Raw genomic sequence first — 22,019 nt, forward strand, 5'->3', positions numbered from 1 at the left:
CTCTGAGACTCTTATCTCCAATAAACCACTCAGAAAACCAGAAGTGGCAATGTGGCTTAATTGGTAGAGCGCTAGCCTTGAGCTGAAGAGCTGAGGGACAGCGCCCAGGCCCAGAGTTCAAGCCCCACGACTGACTAAAAAAAAAAAGACTGACCTTGACCTGAGCCCTCACCTCACAGCCAGTCCCTGTCTTCTGGGTTGGAGTGGCATCTCGTTGTTTAAGGCTGATGTGGTGAATCTGTGCATCCACAGGGCCCTGCTCTCCCTTTCAGTTAGCATCCAACAAGGTTTCACCAACACCCCCTCCCCCAGACCTCCGTCTATTTGCTTTATAGCCCTGCTGTGTGTAGGTGCTGAGATTCCGATTTTGACTCTTAATCCTGGGGCTGACAGTGCGCTGTTCGATCTGTGAGGACTGTGCTGGTCATCTGTCACCCTGCCTCCTTGGACTTCCAGGTGTGTCCCCCCGTGAGCGCTGGGCTGCGGGCGGGCAGGCCCTGAGCCCTGTGGCAGCCCTCGCTGGCCCCTGGGCAGGAGGCAGAGCCACTCTGCACTGCCAAGCTGCTTTGTAGATTCCTGCAGCTATTTCCCAGGGCAAGCCCGTATGAGTCAGGACTCTTCAGCCTCTTTTGTGAGGCGCTGGGCATTTGCTAAGGGATGTGGGCCTGGCCGGGTGAATGGTTTGGGCGCTTCCCCAAGTCTCCCCTATGCCTCCACAAAGCAGCATTTGAAACCGGTGCACCTCGATGGTGGGAGTATGCCCCCCTAACCCCCCGCAAACAAAGGCCCCCCACAGAACATCAGATGGGGGCAAAGACTGTCATGGTCCAGGAATGTTTTGCAGTTGGATTCTCCTGAAACTGAAAACATTCTTTTGAACGTGGGGAATTCCTATGAGAGCTGTAAAAATCCTCCTCTTCAGACGCATTACCCACCTTTGAATGGAGCCATGGAAGGCTTGTTACACATTTACCTTTTTGTCAATAAAGTTCTTTATGGACATTTTTTTTCTGGCTGCATGTTAATTTAATGCTCCTCGCCCCAGATGCACGAGGGAGGAGACAGAAAGGCCACTTAAGGCCTGGGTTCTAGAATGGCTCCATTATGCTTCTTGAGGAATCAATGGCACGTGGGTTGGGCTGGGTTCAGGCATAGCTGGAGCTGTAGGTTGCTTTCTCCAACCCACAGCGACGCGGACCTGTGGAGAAAATGTCAGCACAGGCATCGCACTCGCGAGAGCACAGGCGGACAGAGCCGTGCATACGTCGTGTCAGCTGAGCTGCATTCTTTGCACTTTTGAGCATTCACTACAAAGTTCTTTTTCTGTATTAATATAACAGACTCATTAAAAGTTTCAACTATAAAGATCACTGTTAGAGTGACTATTTGGAAATGCCATATCCAAACAGTGAGACTTTTAAGCTTTTTACATTTTTTTCTTGATAATGCTGAAGCGCAGATGATAGTTGTGGAAGTGGCTTTTTCCTGATTGGTTTAAACTATATTTTTCTAAGGTACACCTATTGCACCTTCTAGACTGAGGACAATCTAGTTATCTTCCTGATGAAAGAAGCTGAAGCTTTTCTATTATTCCTAGAGCTGATATTAAATTAGTTTCCCAGATGAGTGCTGGGGCTTGATGGCAACCTGCGGGAGTGGCCAGGTTTGGAAGGAGGATCAATGGAGACCCCTCTGGGCCTCCTGGGTTGACAGGAGCTGGGAGTGAGCGTCTGGGCAGAGCCTCACAGCGGGCTGGTAACCCTTCCTCCAGTCTCTGAGGCAGCCGGAGCAGTGGGGAGTCCTCTCACCATGGCAGGAGGAAGCAGGGCCTGTGGCATACAGCAGTGTGCCCTAGCTCTGCCCGACAACACTGGCTGAACAGAAGATGGTCTCTGCAGCTTTGGGAGAGACCTCGATCATCCAACAGACGTCTAATGAGGGCCGGCCATGTGCACCGCGAAGCTCCTGTCCTCAAGTCAGCCCACAGTCACTTAAGCATTCAGGTCATCAGCAAGTGAGTAGGTACAGCAGGCAGACACGGTCAATGTTTGGATGCAGTGAAGGCAAATGCATGGATATAGAGTGAAAGCTGAGGGACTCAGAAAAGCTTTCCTAAGAATGGGAGCCAGGGAGAGAAGGAACAGCTCAGAGGAGCCAGACCTTGGGGCTCAGGCCACACAAGGTCCACAGTAAGAAACATGGAGTTTGTCTGATTGCTGGGGTGCGGGAGGAACTCTGAGGGTCGTGTTTAAGGCATTACTGGCTTCATGTAAAGGACACCCCTGTAGGGAGATGGAGCCGGGGCATGGTCTGATACAAATGTATTTTGAAGGTTTAGCAGGTAGGACTTATAGGGGTTTGGTGTGGATATGAAAGAAATGGAGAGTCTGGAGTGATTCAGGCTTTTGGCTTGAACTTGGGGTTGTGGTGGTGGTGATGACGGTGATGGTGATGGTGGTGGTGGTGGTGATGGTGGTAGTGGTGGTCATGGTAATTGTGGTGATGATGGTTGATGGTGGTGGTGGTGGCGATGGTGGTGATGATGGTTGATGGTGGTGGTGGTGGCGATGGTGGTGATGATGGTAATGGTGATGGTGGTAGTGGTGGTGGTGGATTGCAAATCAAGTAGTGTGAGTCAGGCTTTGTTTCCACAGATCTGGTCTAATAAAGCTCCTAGACATCCTGGTGGAAATGTCTGGTGGGCAGCAGGCAGCTGCAGCCTGGGATTCAGAAAGAAGTTACTGGGGACCCTGGAGCCTGAAGCAAGGGGCCTGGAAGGGCTGTGGTGGGGAGAGAAGGAGGATGAGGCCCAGCCCTGGGTCTGGGGCTGAGAAGCTAGGCCAAGCAGTCCAGTAAGAGACAGAAGGCGTGCCCGTCTGAGCATCATGAACCGCCCAGCCACAGGCTGTCCCTCCGATCACCTCGAGTCTACCTGGGCCTCTGTCATGAAGCCAGCATACAGGGCTCCTCTCGTCCCTTCTCTTGGTGGGTAAACTGGGTTCCTTCAAAGGCAAGGGTTCCCACCGGGGCTGGTGGGTGAGGATTAGAGCATCTGTCAGAGTACTGTGGTGTGTGCACTTATCTTGGTGTAGGGTGCATAGCTTCCAAAGAATTCTTAAGGCAAAGCTAAGCGATATTACTCAATAGTTTCTAAGTAAGAAAGAAACTAAAGTAATAAATCCTCACACTTATCAAAAGCACAGAAATAGAAAAAAATCCTTTCACCCAGTTTTCAGCTTATAGAAAGTTGGCAAAGTAAAAATGGAGAATCCAAGTACCTTAAAAACTAGTCCCACTGGGGAAAGCAAGAGTCAACCATTGAAACAGAGATGCAAATAAACCAACACGTAAAGAGCATTTCCGCTGTCATACTGTCCACACCACTAGCTGTCTATGGAGACTGGCTAATTATGTCAAATGAGAACCAAGCTATATCAAAAGTGGAGTAAGAGTGTGTGAGCAAAACACTACTATGCGGCCTCCCTGAGGGCCAGGAGACCACGCGGGGCCTCATTCCTCATCACTGACGTCAGCAGCCCTGAACTGGAGGGACGGACTAGCATCCCAAACAATCCCTGACTTGTGCATTTCCATCCACACGGTTAAGAGCCCAAGATGAAAGGAGGTGTCTCTAGAGTCATTTTTCACTGGGAAGGGCTTATGGTCAAGCCAAGCCTGCTCGCATCCTTCCTTCCCTGGCGCAGGGCAGGAAGGTGCTCACGGTTCCTTCTGTTCTATCCTGTCGTGCTGAGGACGGCCACCGCGGCACACACGTGCCGTCCTACCACTCAGGAAGTGGAGGCCGGAGGCTGAGTTTGAGGCCAGCCTAAGTAAGCGACTCTGTCTCCAAAATAAAACAAAAGCAAACTAAAAAGCCATTGTGGTTAGCAAAGACCCAGTGGTGGGGGTAGTGGCTCACTTCGGCAGAGCCTTTCCCACTCAGACACAGGGTCCCCGCCTCAGGCTCCCCATCTGAGCAAAGATAACTGTGTTTCGTGCCTGTAGATTTGCCAGTAAGCCTAACTCGAGAGCAACAAGAAGCTGGCTGAGCTCAGGAACGCCCTTCTCTCCTGATGCACCTGGGAAGGAAGCTGGGCCCTTGGTATCTCCACAGCAAGCCCCCAGTGGGATCCCAGGGCAGACACGGTGGCACCGGGTGGGCCTCTCCCCATCCGGCTCCCTGTCAGATGTGGACGCCACAGGAGTTCAGAGAGCCTTCCTGGACCCAGGTGGTGTGTGGGCACACAGGGACCCGTGTGGATGGGAACTCAGTCCGTGCTAACATTAGCTTGCTGGAACTGTAGTTCCTGTTCTGGGCCAGCCTTGGTGAACGGATCACTCTTCTGGAGAAAACTGTTCACAGAGCGGCCGGCTGCAACCACCGTGGAGAGTGGACACGTGCACCTAGGCAGGGTTCATGGCCGTCTCCTGGATATGGCTCCTTGAAGACCCAATTTGGAGCCTCTCAGCTTTCTTTCTTTTTCTTTTTTTTCTTTTTGGTCGGTCGTGGGGCTTGAACTCTGGGCCTGGGCACTGTCCCTCAGCTCTTCAGCTCAAGGCGAGCACTCTACCACTTGAGCCACAGCGCCACTTCCAGTTTTCTGGTGGTTTATTGGAGATAGGAGTCTCACGGTCTCTCCTGCCCGGGCTGGCTTTGAACCGCGATCCTCAGATCTCAGCCTCCTGAGTAGATAGGATTACAGGTGTGAGCCACCAGCGCCCGGCCCTCTCAGCTTTCAAGAGGTTAGTGATGATGAGTCCAGCAGAGCCCAGGGAGGTGTAGCAAGCGTCGACACGGGCGAAGCCGTAGGAAGAGTCAGGCTTGGCTTCTGTAAGTTAGCTCTAAGAGGTGTTCTGATCAACACCAAACCTTCTCCCAACTCAGACAGGCAAGCTGTGGAAAGCCTTGAGGACATCAAAGCTGGTTGGGGAAGTTTTCAGTTCAGAATTAATATTTTCAAGAGGCAATCATTTCAGTTTCTGCTGCTCCTCAGATACGAGCAGGCCATAAACCCGCCTGCAGTCCCTCCAAAAGCGCGGCAGGCAGGCCCCTGTCATGGGTTTGGTGGTGCCTTGGGGGGACTTCCAGGCGGCTAGGAAAGTTCTGGTGTCTTTGTCTCCATGGCTGGGGTTCTAAACACAAGTCTTATTTGTGATGGAGTCAGAGACCTCACCCGGTCCAGATGGGCCTCATGAGACATAGCTAGACTCAGGCCTCTCAGAGATCCCCGAGCGACAGGCAGCAGCCGACCCTGGCACCATGCAATACTGCTTCGCCTGGAAGATCCAAGCGGGGGCCGAATCTGCTGAGCCCTTCAAAGACTTGCACTTGCCCTGTCAGAGAGAGGGGGGCTGGCTGGGGTCTTCTTGTTCTCTGATAGACAACTTTGTTTTTCTCATGAGTATGACAAAGAAAAGCGTCCAGGCCTGCCTTTATGTGATCTCCTCACAGAGCCTGGTCGGGGTCACTCGCAGGCACTAAACTGCCACGGCACTCTATGTGGTACTTTTGTGGACTTTGGTGTCCCCTTCCAACGTATCACCAATGCCAGGGGCACAGCGGACCGATTCATTGGGACCCCAGGCTGGAGAAAAATCTACCTTTATCTGCTGCTGTCTCTGTTCAACTCTGTCTTCTCCAACTGTGATATAGGAAGGCTTGTTTGTCCTGCCTGATCATGCATCTGTTTATCTTAAAAAAAATGCTTACCAAAACGAGGTGGGAACGTCTAAATGCTAAATTTCATATGTGGTAAGGGGGAGAATGATCACGAACTACTTTACAGCATTGGTGTTTGCCTTTGGAAACTTGTGCCTTACATAACGAGTGCCAATAGGTTGAAGCCAGAGCTCAGTGAATGAAGGAACACATTTCCTTTCTTCACCACTATGCAGAAATTGCGCTTTGCTACGGAAATGAGCAACTTCAGGCTATACATTCTGTGCCCTGATGCGTTTCTCAGGTGTGCAGAGTCAGTGTTCTGTCTTTATGAAGTTTTCTGGGCTGAGTTTCAAACGCCCCAAGCTCTCTGTCTGGCAGGCCTGAGCAGCCACTGTCCAAGGCTGACGGCCCTGCAGTCAGGCTTCACGCTGAGCCAGTTAAAAATATTTTTCTCCAATGAATGAAAAAGTACATGGTTTTTGTCTTTTTATTTTCTGCAGCCTCAATAAAGGTCTGAATTATTGCCATCAGACTCATTGCATGGTGCTGTGAGAAACATCCATCCAGAGGGAGGAGGTGGGGGGGGTGAGAGGGAAACATTTGATGGTTTCAAAAGAGCATCATACCCGTCAGCCATTTTCTAGTGACTTGGAGCCCTACACAAACTTCAGGGAAAGGTTTTGTCAGTAGCATACTGAGTCTGAGATGTCCTGTGTCGCTCTGTGCAGGGAAGAGCACAAGTGAGGCCTGTGTCTAAGGCTGTGTTTGCAAACTCAGATCTCACCCCTGCCTGCCCCGGGACCCCGCCTGCCCTGCCTCCCTACCTCCACCACATCCCAACTAGACCGGCCCCGGAACCCAGTTCCCCTGCTCAGCCAGCAGCATTAATTATGCTTATAGCTGAGGTTAGAATGGGCTGCAAAAATTTCCTGGTGTAATTGGAATATAGATTCAACAGTTTTATTGAATGTCAAAGCACATTATTCCGCACAGCTGCGAGAGAGGCGCGCCTGAACCGATGCCTTTCTTCCATGACAAACACCTATTAAGTGGTCAGCACAAACTCTCCCCTCACGGCCCCTGACATCATCCTCAGGGCAGGCAGACACAGCACAGCAATTGCTGAATTGCGTATGAAAATTATAGCTTTATTGTCCATACAACTGAAGGTTTAACTCGGACTCCTGCCTCCATCCGAGCCACAGAAAGCAGCAATTCTTCTCGTAGAACAAATAAGCACAGTACACTATTGTAATCTAAGAAACAGGCACTATTTATGTATTGGAAAGCCTTGCTCTCAATAGGGCTAACAGTCCAATGGCCCAGAAGCCACTATTTTACCAGCTGTAGGAAGAAAGCTGTAAGAAGTCACAAGGAATCCGATGCCAAAAGTGGCAGACACAGACCCTGGCCGCCCAGGAGGACGCCTTCCTCTCGTCCTGCCTGGGCCGCTGTCAGTTCAGCAAGCACGACTCGTAGGTGGGCACCATGTACTTGATGTTGATGAAAGCATCCTCCCCTCCATAGCGCTCGAAGGCCTCCAGGGTCTCCTGGATCAGGTCCCCGATGTTCTCCCTCTTCTGCTGGCTGTAGTCAATGCCGTCTCCGGAGTTCACTGGTTCGGGCAAACATACAAAGAGGCCATTACTTCTGGGCAAGGGTCCCCTCTAGTCCCACCCACTGGTCCAGGTACAAGGACACACCGACAGATAAGGCTTTTCTGTGGTCTTGCTGAGATTTAAGACCGGTTATAACTTTACAAAAATACCAGACCCCAGGGAAGAACTGATGAAAAGAATCTAAAGTGAAGAAACAAGGAGAGAGGTTCATCATGTCCCTGAGACACCTCCGGTTGGGGCTCTGGGTTTCCTTCTGACTACTGCTCAGAGCGCTTTCTTGGGCTGGGGCTTTTCAACATCACAGTTGAGCAGAGTGTAGAAGGAGTGGCCTATCATCAGGCCAGGCCATGGGCCCAAGCATTCGAAGGAGCTCAGCCCTTCCCTGCGATTTGTCACTTGTGTACCAGTGGTAAACTCTTTTTCTGGTGGGCACCGGGGACGAGGACTCAGTTACTGCAGTGATTTCCCTCCCGGCTGCACGTCTGTGGGCGGGAACCCTGGTCTCTGCCATGGCTGCTACTCCTGAGCCGCCACGGGATCTTTGGAGGACCCTTCTCAGTTATGGCACCCCCCGTAGTTTGTGTTGCTGCTCATTTTTCCATCTTCAAGCTCAGGGTGGTCCCGACTAAGACCCAGCCACCCAAGCCTGACACGGCCACTGTGGCGGCCTCACACATTCTCCACAGAAAGGAAGTCCTCTGATGCTGCAGGAGCCTGCACCTGACCTTCTCTATCACCCTCAGCCATTGGCCGCATGGATGGAGAGTCGTAATGGCACCAGACCCCGAGGTGGCGGGTGGAATTATCAGAGCATGGGTATCTGGCAAGGGTGGACCCCAGGTTGCCATCCTGACTAGAAGCCCTGCATGCTGTCCGGGCTGCACACGGGCATCGCAGCCGCTCTGCTGCATGGATCCCGGGGGCTCTCAGAATGTTCCTCTCCCCAGAGGCAAGCCATTGCTGGGTCTCTACAGAATAGCCATGCTGCTTGTCTCATTTGTGACATAGGACAGGCAAACGGGGCTGCGAGGAGCCGGGGGGGGGGGGGATGAGGTGGCGCGAGCTGGGCCCCAAGGATGCCACGGGGCGGGTGAGCACATGACAGCCAGGACGGAGCTGCACGCAGGGGGCTTGTTTGGCTCATGCTTCAAATATAGCCTGAAGACGTTGAGGTGGTTTGATATAAAACATGGAGAGGCTGAAATGGTTTCAGTTTCTCTCTCTGTTGTTTGGGACATTTCGCAAAGGTTGGGTAATGGTTCCGACCAGAATAAATGCGACGATTGTAATCCAACACTGCACAGAGAAGTAGTCCTTGCACTTGATTTTTCCACAAACGTTTTTGAGAAACAACAGATGACACAGAGATGGTGAATCGCCACCCCATTTCATTTCTCTTGTGAGGAGAAAGCAGGCAGAAAGACAAATAATTTTCAAAAAGAAATATGTTTTGAACCATGAAACTGTATAGTATATTCATTTTTACTAAAAATGAATGGAAAATTATGTATAATACCATTTTTTTCATGATAGAGGCCTTCTCGCTACCACATAGTAAGCTGGATTTAAGTCAACTTAAAGTTTGATTTACAGAGCAGTTGATTAACTAAAATACACAAATCTATACAATGTATATCTATATATATTTTGTTTAATCCATATTTATAGTATAAAACAACTAAGAGAAAAGGAATTTGAGGGGCTCAGTGGTAGAGTGCTTGCCTTGCATGCTCGAGGCCCTGGGTTCGATTCCTCAGCACCACATAAGCAAAAAAAGAAAAAAGCCAGAAGTGGTGCTGTGGCTCAAGTGGTAGAGCGCTAGCCTTGAGCTGAAGAGCTGAGGGACAGCGCCCAGGCCCAGAGTTCAGGCCCCACGACTGGACCAAAAAAAAAAAAAAAGAAAAGAAAAGAAAAGAAAAAAGAAAAAAAGAAAAGGAATTTGAATAAAATGGTGTTCTTGTTTCTGAGCAAAATTAAAAAGACCACTTCAAAAATAACCTAACCCCAAAGCTAGATAAAAACACATTTAAAAGGCAAAAAGGTCTTTCTTAGCCAGGCACTAGTGGTTCACACCTGTAATCCTGGGGGTGGGTGGGTTAGGGATCGAGATATGAGGATTGTGGTTTGAAGCCAGCTCAGGCAGAAAAGTCTGTGAGACTCTTTTTTTTGGGGGGGGGGTCCGGTTGTGGGGCCTGAACTCTGGGCCTGGGCGCTGTCCCTCAGCTCTTCAGCTCAAGGCTAGTGCTCTACCACTTGAGCTACAGCACCACTTCAGGCTTTTTTCTTTTTGCTTATGTGATGCTGAGGAATCGAACCCAGGGCCTCAAGCATGCAAGGCAAGCGCTCTACCACTGAGCCACCTTCCCAGCCCTGTGAGACTCTTATCTCCCATTAAACACCAGAGAATTAGAAGTGGCACTGTGGCTCAAAGTGGTAGAGTGTTAGCCTTGAGCAAAAGAGCTCAGGGACAGCACCCAGACCCCATGACTGACAAATACATAAATAAATAAATTAAAAAATAAGGTTTGCTTTCCTTCCCTCTCCCTCTCCTCCTCCTCTCTCTCTCTCTCTCTGCCCCTCTTCTCTCTCTGTCCCTCTGTCTCTGTCTCTCTCTCCCTCTCTCCTCACCCACATCAGAAAGCTACAATTCTGGGTTATACTTGGGAGCATCTATGTGGTCCTCCTCTCCGGTATCTTCTGAATTGAGTTGAGAGGAGGAGGCACAAGAAGAGGAGAAGGAAGAGGAGGAGGAGGGGTTTGGCAGGCCGTGGTTGCTGTTGGTTACAATTATAAGAAAAGATATTTAGGATAAAGTAAGTACTAGACCAGCTCAAGAATCTGAGACGGACCAGGAAAAGAGGCGGCAGTGAGAACACCGTGACAAGGAGACAGGTAGCAGAGAAGGCATCTGCTAGGAATGACTTCAGCAACTCGGATCCTAATCAGTGCGGGAAGAATCTCCCGAAGGTCTTTTATCTTTTTGTCCTTCTTCCCCCTAAATGCCATTCCTGACAAACACCAACTTGTGATCTTTGATGGGCTTAGGCTGTGGCAGATAGATGGAGGTTGGCATGGCATAGCTGAACCCACCCCTTCGTGGCACCTGGAAAATAAAGTCAGTGGTGAGGCTGGATGGTGACAGTGCAGCTTCCATGGACAACGACAAATATATCAAGGAGTAATAAATGGTGGCTTTGTTGGGATATTAGTCAAAGGTCAAGAACTGAATAGGATATGGGACAGACATATTTTCCTGATGTGAGTGTAGGCGCTTGGAAAGTCTGCACACAATGGAAAGCCTAACACGCCCTGTTTTTTCCACTGCCATCCAGAAAACAGCGGTGTCAGGCACCGTTTTATTTCATATTCTTATTTTGTAAAAAATGTTTAAACTGTGGGAGTAAGTAAGCTATGTAGCTTTTTTGTTTCTCAACAGTGTATAAACCCGGAAGATGAAAGAACAGAGCAGAATAGACATTGTTTATTCAGAAAGCAAGTTGGAGTTGAGATCTTTTGTGCTTGTGGAATGTGAATCCTTGGGGCAGAAAAAGACCAAAACTAAAGAGTGCATGGCTATTTAGCATGCTGTACTGATGACACGGCACAGCTGAGTGTCAAGCACAGTGAGAGGCAGGTGAGTAATATGATCTCCATTTCAAAACTGCCTGGTTGTCAGATTCTTTGAGAACTTGAAATTGAAGTGATTAGTTTGAGCTCACCATTTTAAATAAGGATGACGCTGTCGGAAAGTATGTTTGTGAGAACAGGACACTTAAAAAAAGACAACAACCAGATGGTTATTTACAATAGTCAATTCTGATTAGGAAGATGACATTTCAATTTAGGAAGCTAGAGTCTATTTTATGTTCAGCAGCTAGGAAAGATACGATGATGATGGGAAAGGCATGTTTTATTTATAGCCAAACAAATAAGGCTATGACAAAGGTTTAAACCAGACTTGGGGTTGTGAAAAGACGACATGCCAAGAGAATAGAACAGGGGTGCAGAGATGTTGAGAGGCACTCATGCAGGAAGCAACCGCTGCCCTCATTATTTGAAATGCGTTTACCACCCTGAATGCTGAGTTTTCTCTCTTTAAAAGTATGCCATCTCTGTTTTCTGTCTAAACCTTTGGTAAACCATCCTGACTGGGAAGCCTTTTCCTTCTGATGCCATCTGGATCAGATCTGGACAAGGTGAGGGCCCAGTCCCTCCCCAAATGCCATTCTCCTGGTACAAGAAGCCAGCTCTTGGCTGGGAAACAGCGGTGGAAACACCTTGTCACCCAGGGCCACGGCAAAGGGCAGTTGCATAAGACACATTTCTATTTCGCACGGATCTGTGCCTTGGTGGACACAGGCCCGTCGCTGACTGGGGGAACAGGGAGTTTTGATGAAATAGTCTCACTATGGATTTTTAACTGCTAGCCTGTACGAAACCTCATTCTTTCCTTTGTTTAGTTACAACGATGACTGGCGGAAGGAGAAAAATCAGAGGCAAGGGAGACAAAGCCAGCGAGAAAGGCCAATGTTGTCACGGGAGCGCTGTTTCCTGGGGCTCACCAGAACCCTTGGTGTTGGCCGCAGGGCAGCCACTGGTCACGGGCAGAGACTTCCCTCTGCAGAATGAACCCTCACCGAGGCCCTGGAGGGTAATGCAGCATGAGAAAAGCTCAAGACCAATTCCTTCTGGGGCAGGAGCATACTGAAACTGTCCAGCTAAGGTTCTCTCTTGGCCACAGCAGTCATCTGGACCCTGGGGACCGAGCCTGTGCCCAGGCCTCACAGGACACCCCTGCGAGGCCGAGCTCCTCCCTGGCTGCGGTCTGGCCGCTGGGCCTGTACCCACTTGTGGCGGGCAGGCACCAGTCTCTTATCTTGCCAGGGAGAGCAGTGACGGCTGTGTGGCCGGCCCCTGGAAGGCTCGGGGGACTTCGTCACAGCCGGTTCTCTCCGGACTCCACTGTTTGGGGGAACCTATTCTTCAGTAGTACACATAAGCGTGTCTGACAAACAGTGAGACGCAGTGCACTGACGTAGAGATGGCAGTCTTGTTTTAGTCACTTGAACGTGGAAGTGCCTACTTCAGGCAGCAATCCTGAGGTTCTTCACTGGATGCCACACACAGGAAGTCACTGATGGCACCTGTTGGTACCTTTGGGCATTGGCTAAAGAAATCAACAGGCCTGAGTTCAGGAAAAAAGCATTTCTGTGATTTCTGGCGTGTCCCAAGAGAGGCAGTGACATTTCCTGCTCTCAGTGAGGGACAAGATGGCACAGGTGGGCAGTGTCACCAGTCCATAGTGAGACCTCAGCCTGTCCCGCCTCTGCTCATGTCTGAGATGGCCCAAGCACTGGAGGCCTTTCAAAGTCCATGAGCACATATTCCAGAAGGAAATGCCCCACGGGAAAACTGAAGCCATCAGGAAATGGTCAGGGGTGACTCAAAGCCTCTCTTCACACCACACACTAACTTCTAGAAGCTCTGACTTGCACTAGAACTCACCAACCTCTTTAACAAAAGTGGTTCACATTTCTTAAGTACACGAGAATGTTTTAAAAGAAAAAGCACAGGAATTAGGAAATCCTTCGGACAAATAGCAGATGAGTAAGTGGACAGACAGACCCGGTCACCCTCTCCTGGGGCGGCACTGGCCATCAGGCGGGCTGGGTGGCCACGCCTCCAGGACTGAGCCACAGCAGTGACAGGCAGGCCTCGGGTACCTGGGTGGGTGACACTTCCTGTCAACTCAGCTTCCACTGCATGTGGCAAGTGTGTGGTCACGAGTGACCACTTCACACACAGCCCTTGAGGGCGAATCTAGGCCACGCCCCCACCAAAGTGGCCCCAATTTGACGAAGCTCATCAGGAGGAAGCAAAGTGCAGTAGGGCCTTGTCTCCCCTCCCCCCACCCCCACGCCACGTGGGGTCCCTGGGGGGCCCTGCAAACCCCTCCCCGCTGGTGTGGTGGCTGGGTAAGCTCATGGAAGCCACACGGAGCAGAATTGGCAAATACTAACAGAACAAATCCAATTGTTCCTTCTGGATGGAAAGGGCATTTTTGGTGAGATGGGTGGGCCTTCTTAAGTACTTAACTGAAAGATGTCAAGAGCTCTAAGATCCAACTAAAAAGATTTTCACCTGCTAAGACCTTTGGTGGCACTGGTCACTCACCGGTCATAGTGATGGCAACTATGTGGAAAAGAAAGTGAGCCCTGGGGCCTAGGTGCCGGTCCTGGCAGACAGCACGGTCAGAAGACACTTAACTATTGCAGATGTTTTGCCGGATGCCTGTCAGTGACTTTCCTTTAGATTTAGTGGCTTTAGAAATCAGATGACTGCCCTGTTTGTGCTAATTGCTTATTTAAGCAATGAATACGTAATTCCAGCACTCAAGGAGGCTGAGGCCGGAGGATCACAAGTTCAACACTGGCCAGAGTTTCCTAATGAGACCCCCTCAAATGCAAACACATAATAATGTTTTAGAGTTTTGAAATGCTTGCTTTTGAGCCAGTTTTTTTAAATACCTTTTGAAATGGGGCCTGACTGTGTTGTCTAGGAAGGTCTTGGACATCTAGGCTCATTGAGCTTCCTGCCTCAGTTTCCCTGAGTGTTGAGACTACAGCTGCCAGCTGGCATGACTAGCTAAGTTTCTTTTTTCTTTTTAATTTGGAGAAAAGGGGGAAATAGAATAAAGAATACAGATTTGTTCTATCTTTTAAAACATTTTCGACTTTAGCACCTAAACTATCAACATTTGTATTGCCAGAATATTAGAGCTAGCTTGGATCAATCTACTTTATGAGAATAGGTTTACATATTCTAGAATAAAAGCGTTTCCTCCATGAACTGTAGATAATCACAGGGGAAACACCTGCGGAGCCCAGAAGTCCAGTGTGTCCTTTTCTGGCAGTGACAGGACAGAGAAGAAAGCACCTAGGACAAAATTCACTTTCCTACACAGAGTAAGAAAGCTTTGGGTACATAGGAGGTCTTTTGGTTTTGGAATCCACAAGAACTAGTTTCCTTCCTTCCTTCCTTCCTTCCTTCCTTCCTTCCTTCCTTCCTTCCTTCCTTCCTTTCTTTCCTCCCTCCTTCCTTCTCTCCCTCCTTCCTGCCTTCCTTCCTTCTCTCTAGTTTCCAATGTGATAACAAAAATGACCTCTCTCTTTTTTTTTGAAAGAAAACTTGGCAGAGTGTCTTTTTCTCTCTTAATCATAATGCCATGTCACCTCACTGTGAGTTCTAGGTGTTTCTGGGTCTGGGCCATGCCCAGACACTGCCCCTCTTGGAATTAGGCTTTCCCTAGATCTTCATAACAGACAATTCCAAAATCTTGGTCCCTGGGTATGTGAGTCAAAGTTGCAATGGCTTTGCAACCCCAAACTTATAATCACCGTCCTATCTGCCAGGCCGGAGCTGCCCAAGGGCCTAAACACTTCACGTCTTCTCAGATCTTGCTGACAGGAATGAAGTTCACAAGATTTCCTCCCTTGAAGATGAAGGCTTTGAAGTAAGCCCTAGGTTCCCAGCTGGAGGCCCGCTCTTTTCCTTATCCTGACACTGAAGCTGGGGACGAAAGCAGGAGACCAGCTGAGCATACACGTCAACTGGAGCTCCCTGGGCCTTTGCCGCTGCCGAGTGGGGCCACCAATCACTTGTGGAACTGGAGAAACCATGGGTCTTGGCCCAACTACTGATTCAATACCTAAATTTCCCTCAGATAAACAATGATAATTTTAAAAAACAGACATAGTTCTCCAACTACAATATACTATAGAGTTTAGCTCTCTCTATAGAACAGCAATAATGGTGGCCAGTGTAACAGAGATGACATTGGATGCAGATGAATGAGTAATTCTGAAGCTGTTTGCCAATAGAAAGATCATTCACTTTCTTTGGATCTCAGTTACTGCCTCTGTGTGGTAAGGGGCGAACTCTAGATGACCCCCAAGTCCTCTCCATCCTAACACTACTTTTTATAATACCTCACTATAAGTTTGGAATGAGTCTTGGAAATAATGGTTATCCAATGGATGACTTGTATTTCATTCAAAAACATGATCACAAAGCAACTGCTTATAATTCTTCAAAGTAAGTCACAAATCTCATAAAAATCCAATTCAGCTTTCAAATAAGTTCTAACAAAACTTGAAATGTTTATGAAATTAATTTTAGTTAAGGAAGAGAACACTGTCAAAACCCAAATCATTTGTTGACCTACTACCAAATCCTCTATTACATAAAGTCAGTACAGTTTATGATTCCTTGGAATAATATATTGGCTTATTTTTTAAAACTATTTCCAACTGACAAAAAGTAGCTCAAAATTACAAGTAAGGAGAGTTAGGGAATTTTCTGATTAATGATTACTGTGACATACATGTTAGATGAAGAAATACAGATGGATTTACCAATTTATCCCTGTGCAGGATAAATACAACTATAAAGCCAATCATCAATGAATTCAAGCTTAGGAAGTGGTAACTAATCTCATTTTCTTGTTGGCCAACAGGATTCAATGAGTAGACTGTGTCAAGAGCCAAGAGTTCTTAGATGTGTACTTTAATCTATTCCCTGCTGCCTTATCTCACGGTAGAGTAACAACAACAAAAACTTAACGTCCCTTACAGATTAGGTCATTTAAAACAAAGAAGAGCTGTAGGAACTAAGTGCTACTATCACTCCCTTGTATGGAAAAGAAATGAGGCCTCTAGAGGTGGGCTGACTTGGTAAAGGGGTACACGCGGCCAGTGATACTGGAATTTGGGAAAAGAAAAATGGAGGCGGGGCTCTGCTGAGTGCAAGAAGGGCTGGAAGAGGAACCAGGTGCCACGTGGCATCAAGGGAGAGGTGGGGGCAGAGCGGGGCATGCCACCTACAGGAACTTGTAGATTGATTTCATATTTCATTCCTCCTATCTTTATGAGGAGGTATGGTCACTTACTTCTAGCACTGGTATTACAATGTGCAGTGCTTCAATGGATACCAGAGAACAAAGCACCCGAGAGTTACTCTCTGAGGAGCATTGCTAGGTGGAGGGAGGCCCAGGGGTACAAGGAGAGCCTGTGATTGCAGATGGCATGAATGGGTAAGAAGATGAGAAGGGAAGAGGTAAGAATCACGCCAGTCTCTGAATGAGCCTTCGCTATCCCTGCACCGCAAAAATAAAAAGGCAAAGTCAAGCTCAGATATTGGGAAGTGTATGAATCAAAGTGGGAAGGCTGGGGCTGCTGGGGCTGGGGCTGGGGATAGAGCCCTGGCATGGCCCTGAGCTGGTGCCGGTCACTGGGAAGGTTTCCATGTGTGAGGAAGACGGAGGGTAGGGTTTCTAGTTTCCCTTGAGGGCAGTTTTTAAAAAAATGATTTTCCAATTGCATTTCGTGGGTCTAATGAGGAATAGAGACACCCTGATGTTCCCCACCAGGAGGATGCTGACGGCACAGGCCCTGAGTTTGAGCTCAGAAGAAAAGAAGTTGTTTCCAGGTAGTTTCATCTGTTTTCCAATGTCTTCCTGACTTCAAGTGGGGTTTTTGCAGCATCATTCTTAAATTTGAGAAGAAAATCTTTGCCAAAAGTGAAAAATCAGAATGTCCCATTTATGTGATTATCAGCTTTGTTCTAATAGGAAGGAGACACTGGATATATATATATATATATATATATATATATATATATATATACATACATATATATATTATATACATATACATATATATACACACACACACATATATATATAAAGGTAACATATATATATATGTATATATATATATATATATATGTTACTATTTAAATTCTGTTTAATATAATTTCCTTCACGCTGACATGGTCGTTTTCAACCAGCTCTAGAAGTGCTTGATTGGAAAGGAGCACTCATTGCTGCTTTTAGGAGTGATGCAAACTCATCGAGATAATTTGAACTGCTTAGACACCGTTGTTGGAGATTGCTTAAAAGAGCCACATTGGTGGTGGTTAACACCATATTCTATTTTCAGGAAACATGAATCATGGCAGCTATAACCCATTTTCAGAGCTGGTTTTGATTTTCTATAATTGAGGCACAAAGGTAGAAAAAGAAACCTCTGATTTCTAACAGATGTTACTAACACAAACTCAGTAGCTCATGTTCCCCACAGTCTACATTTCTCAGATCATCTTGGCTGGACCTTTCATCTTCCATCTGCATCATGAGCTCAGCACTAAGAACATGCATGTGTCCAGCGTCTCAGGGAATTTCATGTAGCTAATCCTTGGAAGTAAGAGCGGGTCTAGTAGGGCATAAAAACGAAGGTGAAATACTTTTATGAGCTTTTACTTCTCTCCTATTAAAATAGTAAATAGACTCCCTAATTGTGCTTATGATGAAGAAACACATCATACCCTTAGATCATTTCTGCAGATCAAGTGTTCCTCCATTACCTGGGATATATTTCAGCTCCCCTGATGTGTCTATTCTTCACAAGTTCTAAAATGAATTGATGGACATGGGATGTGAGTATATTTCCAAGCCATTATCTGGGAGTTTAGAAAGTAGGACTATTTCTCATCAAATGAGCTCAATTAATGGCAAAATCATACATTTAATGAGCAGATCAACGCAATCTGCTGTGCAAAAGTGAGTTAACTGCTATTAAAGGGGTAGAATCAAAGCTTTTGAGCCTTTTATAACTGTCTCAGTCTAAAATAACCTTGAAAAATCTTTCAAAGCTCTATCAACAGTTATCAGCTTCTACTCTGAGTTGCATGTGTCAAGTGTCATTCACGTGGCCCCCAGCACACCCCGGCCAAACAGTGGAACTTGCCTAGCCATGGTTTTTATAACTATTCAGAGCTCTGCTGATGTCCAATCAAGGTTGGGGGAAAAAGAATGAAGAGATGGGGAGATAAGGAGGGAGAGAGGGAGGGAGGGAGAGAAACAAGGAGGTTTCGAAAAAGGACTGGGGGAGTGGGGAGAGAGGCCTCTAAAGTCCAGGGGAAATTTTAATGTGGCTATTTAAGTTGCAATAGCAGCATAGCTAGGCTTGCACAAGAATCAACAGGAAAGTTGGTTACAAGTGCTGGTAAATGAAATGCGCTGACTTTTGATACTTTTGAATAAAGAATAGTTATTTGCCTGAGTTACATTTTTATCTCCTCAAATTCCCAGTTTGGTGCACCCAATTGCTTCTCTCTGAATCAGGATTTTGTGGAGGTGAATGGAGACAAAGACAGCGTGGGTATAAAATGTCAGGCTCCTAGGGGAGGTCCCAACAACATGGATGCTAGCACACCAGAACCCAGATGGCCCGCCCCAGCTGCACGTGACCCCCCTGCTTCCCACAGGCAGTCAGGATGATGCAAGGGTCAGCACGAGAGCGTGTGCTGTTTGTAATGCTATAACGAGCTATTGATTAATTTTGACAATTACAACCGCAGCTATGCTTTTATCAATACAGTAGATCCGGCAGAATGGCAGACTGTCTGTAATTTAACTCTCCTCTGGGACGGGATGGAAGAACAGCCCGTAGGATGCCAGCAAGAGACCCTTTGCCCGTTCTCTGATAAAATGGGTTCCCTTGTGATGCATGAAGAGAGCTCTGGGGTCCTCAGGTGATGTGGAGGCGGCCATCCGCAGCGCCCCTGTCCTGGGACAGGACCAGCATTAGCTGCAGCTTCTTTTTCTAGTCTAGGCAGGTACCTTGCCCCCTGAACAAGATCCTCTTTGTGGGACTCTATGCAAGCCACTGCTGCAGAAGCTCACATGGCCAGCTTGTCTCCCTCTAGACTGCAGTAGTTGGTCCTGCCCCAGTGACAGGCAGGCTTAGCTGGGTAAGGGCTGGCAGCCATGTTTATTTGTGCTTGTGCAAAGTCCTGGTCTTTCCAATTTCAGGAGCACTGCTCACCATTAGCCAGTTCCTGAGATTGCTGGCTTGCTTTGACAGGAAAATGTGGGGTTTACTTTTACACAGATATCTCCCATTGTGGTTCCTCCAGCCATAATGAGGTCTTTAGCTTGTGGCATTACTGTAGGGCTTAATAAACATACAATAAGGGGAAACGAAGGAGGAGGCTACAATGCTTGATAAGAAATGTACTCATCATCTTGCCCATGTAATTGTAACCCCTCTGTACAGTATTTTCACAATAAAAAACATATATATATACACATACAATAATCCACATACAAATTCCCTTATTTCATATTTTGATGAAGAATGTCTAATTAGTACAATGTATACATTATATGTATATTATTATATGTATACATATCATTATATGAGGGAAATAACTAGAGAGAGGGGAGGGAGGGAGGGAGGGAACAGAGCAGTTCCATTGCTCAACACTGATCATAAGGAGGATGCTATGTCAGAAGACTGGGAACAGCGTATGTCTCCTGTCCTTTCCTGTCCTTTCAGGAAGAGGGAGTTCTGGGATGAAGTCAGTTAGGAACCCCTCTCTCCCCGACCCCTCCACTGCAGCTAACATCTCCACACCACATCTACCACCTGCACTTCACGGATTGCTACTTTGCCTTTGGAGCATGAACTCTTCCTCCTCTTTCAAATTCTTCAAGGTCAGGGCTGCAGTTCCCTCAGGATGGGGCAGATCTCACAGCTTCTGCCCAGGGCCCAGCTCCGGAGTCTGATGTTTGCAGAGCAGCCTCAGACCCTGAAGAAACTGGGGGCACATGTCCTGGCAGACAAGCGGTGTACTTGCTGAGCTTCCCTGGGTCTCAGACCTGTGCAGCCTGAGAGGAGGTCTGTGGAGCACTGGGCAGAGGGCTCATCTAATTTCTTGGCCTTACCCTGGCATCTCCCTGACAGGGTAAGGATACACCTTTACCTGGTATCTCCTGGGAAAACTAAAACTACATTGAAACACACATGAAAGTGGGAGATGTCAACTGGGCAAGAAGCCAGACTGGGAGGAACAGCAAATACAAAGGCTTGAGGTTGGCACAATAGTCTCAGCGCATGATTTTATCTACCTATCACGTCCATGTTTCCAACCTTGATATACATTGTACAAAATTATTGTTCATAACGGCAGCTTCATAGCTATGGGGTGGAAGAAGTTTAAGTTACTTGACTCTGAGACATTAAGTCTATTCTAAATTTGCACTATTTTTGATCCTGATGCAATAAACAAATTTGTGCTATGGCTTTTGCTTGAGTTCTATTATTCCTTGCCTTTACCTAGCAGGTGGTCTCATGTGGCCATCCAGGAAGGCCAGGAGTTGTCAAGAAGGTCTGAAGAGTTATTTTCCTAGTGTACAATCAGCAATGTATTCATGGAGCAGCGTGACTTCTTGAAATAGCATGACTTCATGAAGGACAGGTGTTCACGGAGGACATGACTTCACGGAGAATATGACTTCATGGAGGCTTGACTTCGTAGAGGACATGGCTTCATGGAGGACAGGAGTTCACGGAGGACATGGCTTCATGGAAGTCATGGCTTCACGGAGATCATGACTTCATGGAGGACATGACTTTGGAGAGCAGACAAGTGGCAGGAGCAGTCACTGTGCTTTTAGGGATGCCCAAGGTGCTGCCAGGCAGTGCACTGGAGCTGGGGGATCCTGGGGACTGTGGTGAGCAGTACGGAGGAAATTACAAAGTCAATTATTTCGAGTAATTAAATTATCACTCCAGACAGAGGAACATTTCTAGTGAGTGAGGTTCACAGCTCTTCTCACACAGTCCTCCTCATGCTACCATCACTTCAGCTCCTCAGTCATGCTGGGAAGCGCTGGGCTCAGGGACCATCAAGCCTGGCTGACTCCAGCTGGTCCACAGTCTCCTTCCCTTCAAATAAGACTTTGGGGTTATCTTCGATTGGATTGTGTACAAGTGAGGTCATAGTTGTTTCTTTGGTTTGCATGGAAAGTACTTGCTACATTTGTTAAACATACACCCTTGCAATAGACCACTATTGGCTTAAACTTATATTGGTATTTCTGTATTTTGTAATCTATGGGAATCCTAAAAGATGAAAAGTGACCTGGAATTAATTCCCCTGACCTCTGGGAAGTAGAGCTGAAGGATGGGGGTGAGATAGATAAGAGATAGCTCAGGAGGTACTGGAAGATAAACCTGGGGATGTAGATGTAGCAGAGGCTGAGCAATTCCTCGGACTGAAGGTTAAAAGACCAGTAGCAGTGGAAACTGAAGTCTGCTGTTTATCTTTGGCTGGGGACAGTGCAGACAGCTGCAACATGAGCCTCCTTCATAGCCAGGCCAGTGGCCTTCAGGGTGAGCTGTGTGGGTGTGCCAACGCTCTTCTTAGCATCAATAAGCACATCTGTGTGGATTCTGCTGCGAGGTTTGGTGATGAAGCTGCAGATCTTCTTTAGTGAATAACAGAGGAAAAATACATGCTCTTATCGCAACTAACGAAGCAAAGCTTAGTAGCAGGAAGAAAGTTCTGAATGTCATTGAGTGGTTTGAACAACACCAAAGGAAGAGTGGGTTTTAAAGTTAAAAACAAACATTGGGAAATTATTTTGAATTTCTGATAGGCATGGGGCCATTGCAAAGTCAAACCTGTAATTGACACAGCCACTCAATTCATTAAGGTAAATATAATTTTTGGAGAGATGGTGATCTTTAGTTCAGAGTTAGCCGGTTATTTCTTTTACTTTCTTCCTCCTCAACTTCCTTTCATGTAGCTATAGTATTAGAAGATATAAGGTTATCAACTAAGAAAAAGCAGGCTGCTTGCAGATATCAGTGTGAATCACTGGAAGTCACTTT

At 47.4% G+C, this 22,019-nt stretch overlaps 1 protein-coding gene across 1 annotated transcript in view; it reads right to left on the reverse strand.

Annotated features, from left to right (window-relative positions):
- Window positions 1-6,785: 6,785 nt before the first annotated feature.
- The window catches only part of Pacrg (parkin coregulated), a 376,899-nt gene continuing 361,665 nt past the window's right edge, over window positions 6,786-22,019 (reverse strand). The window contains exon 5 of the mRNA XM_070010826.1: window positions 6,786-7,277. Coding sequence (XP_069866927.1) covers window positions 7,117-7,277 — 161 coding nt within the window. The 3' untranslated portion in view covers window positions 6,786-7,116. The remainder of the gene's footprint in view (window positions 7,278-22,019) is intronic.

This window comes from Dipodomys merriami, unplaced genomic scaffold (genome assembly GCF_024711535.1).
Source record: "Dipodomys merriami isolate MVZ:Mamm:240054 unplaced genomic scaffold, mDipMer1.0.p SCAF_8, whole genome shotgun sequence".
Classification (NCBI taxonomy): Eukaryota; Metazoa; Chordata; class Mammalia; order Rodentia; family Heteromyidae; genus Dipodomys; species Dipodomys merriami.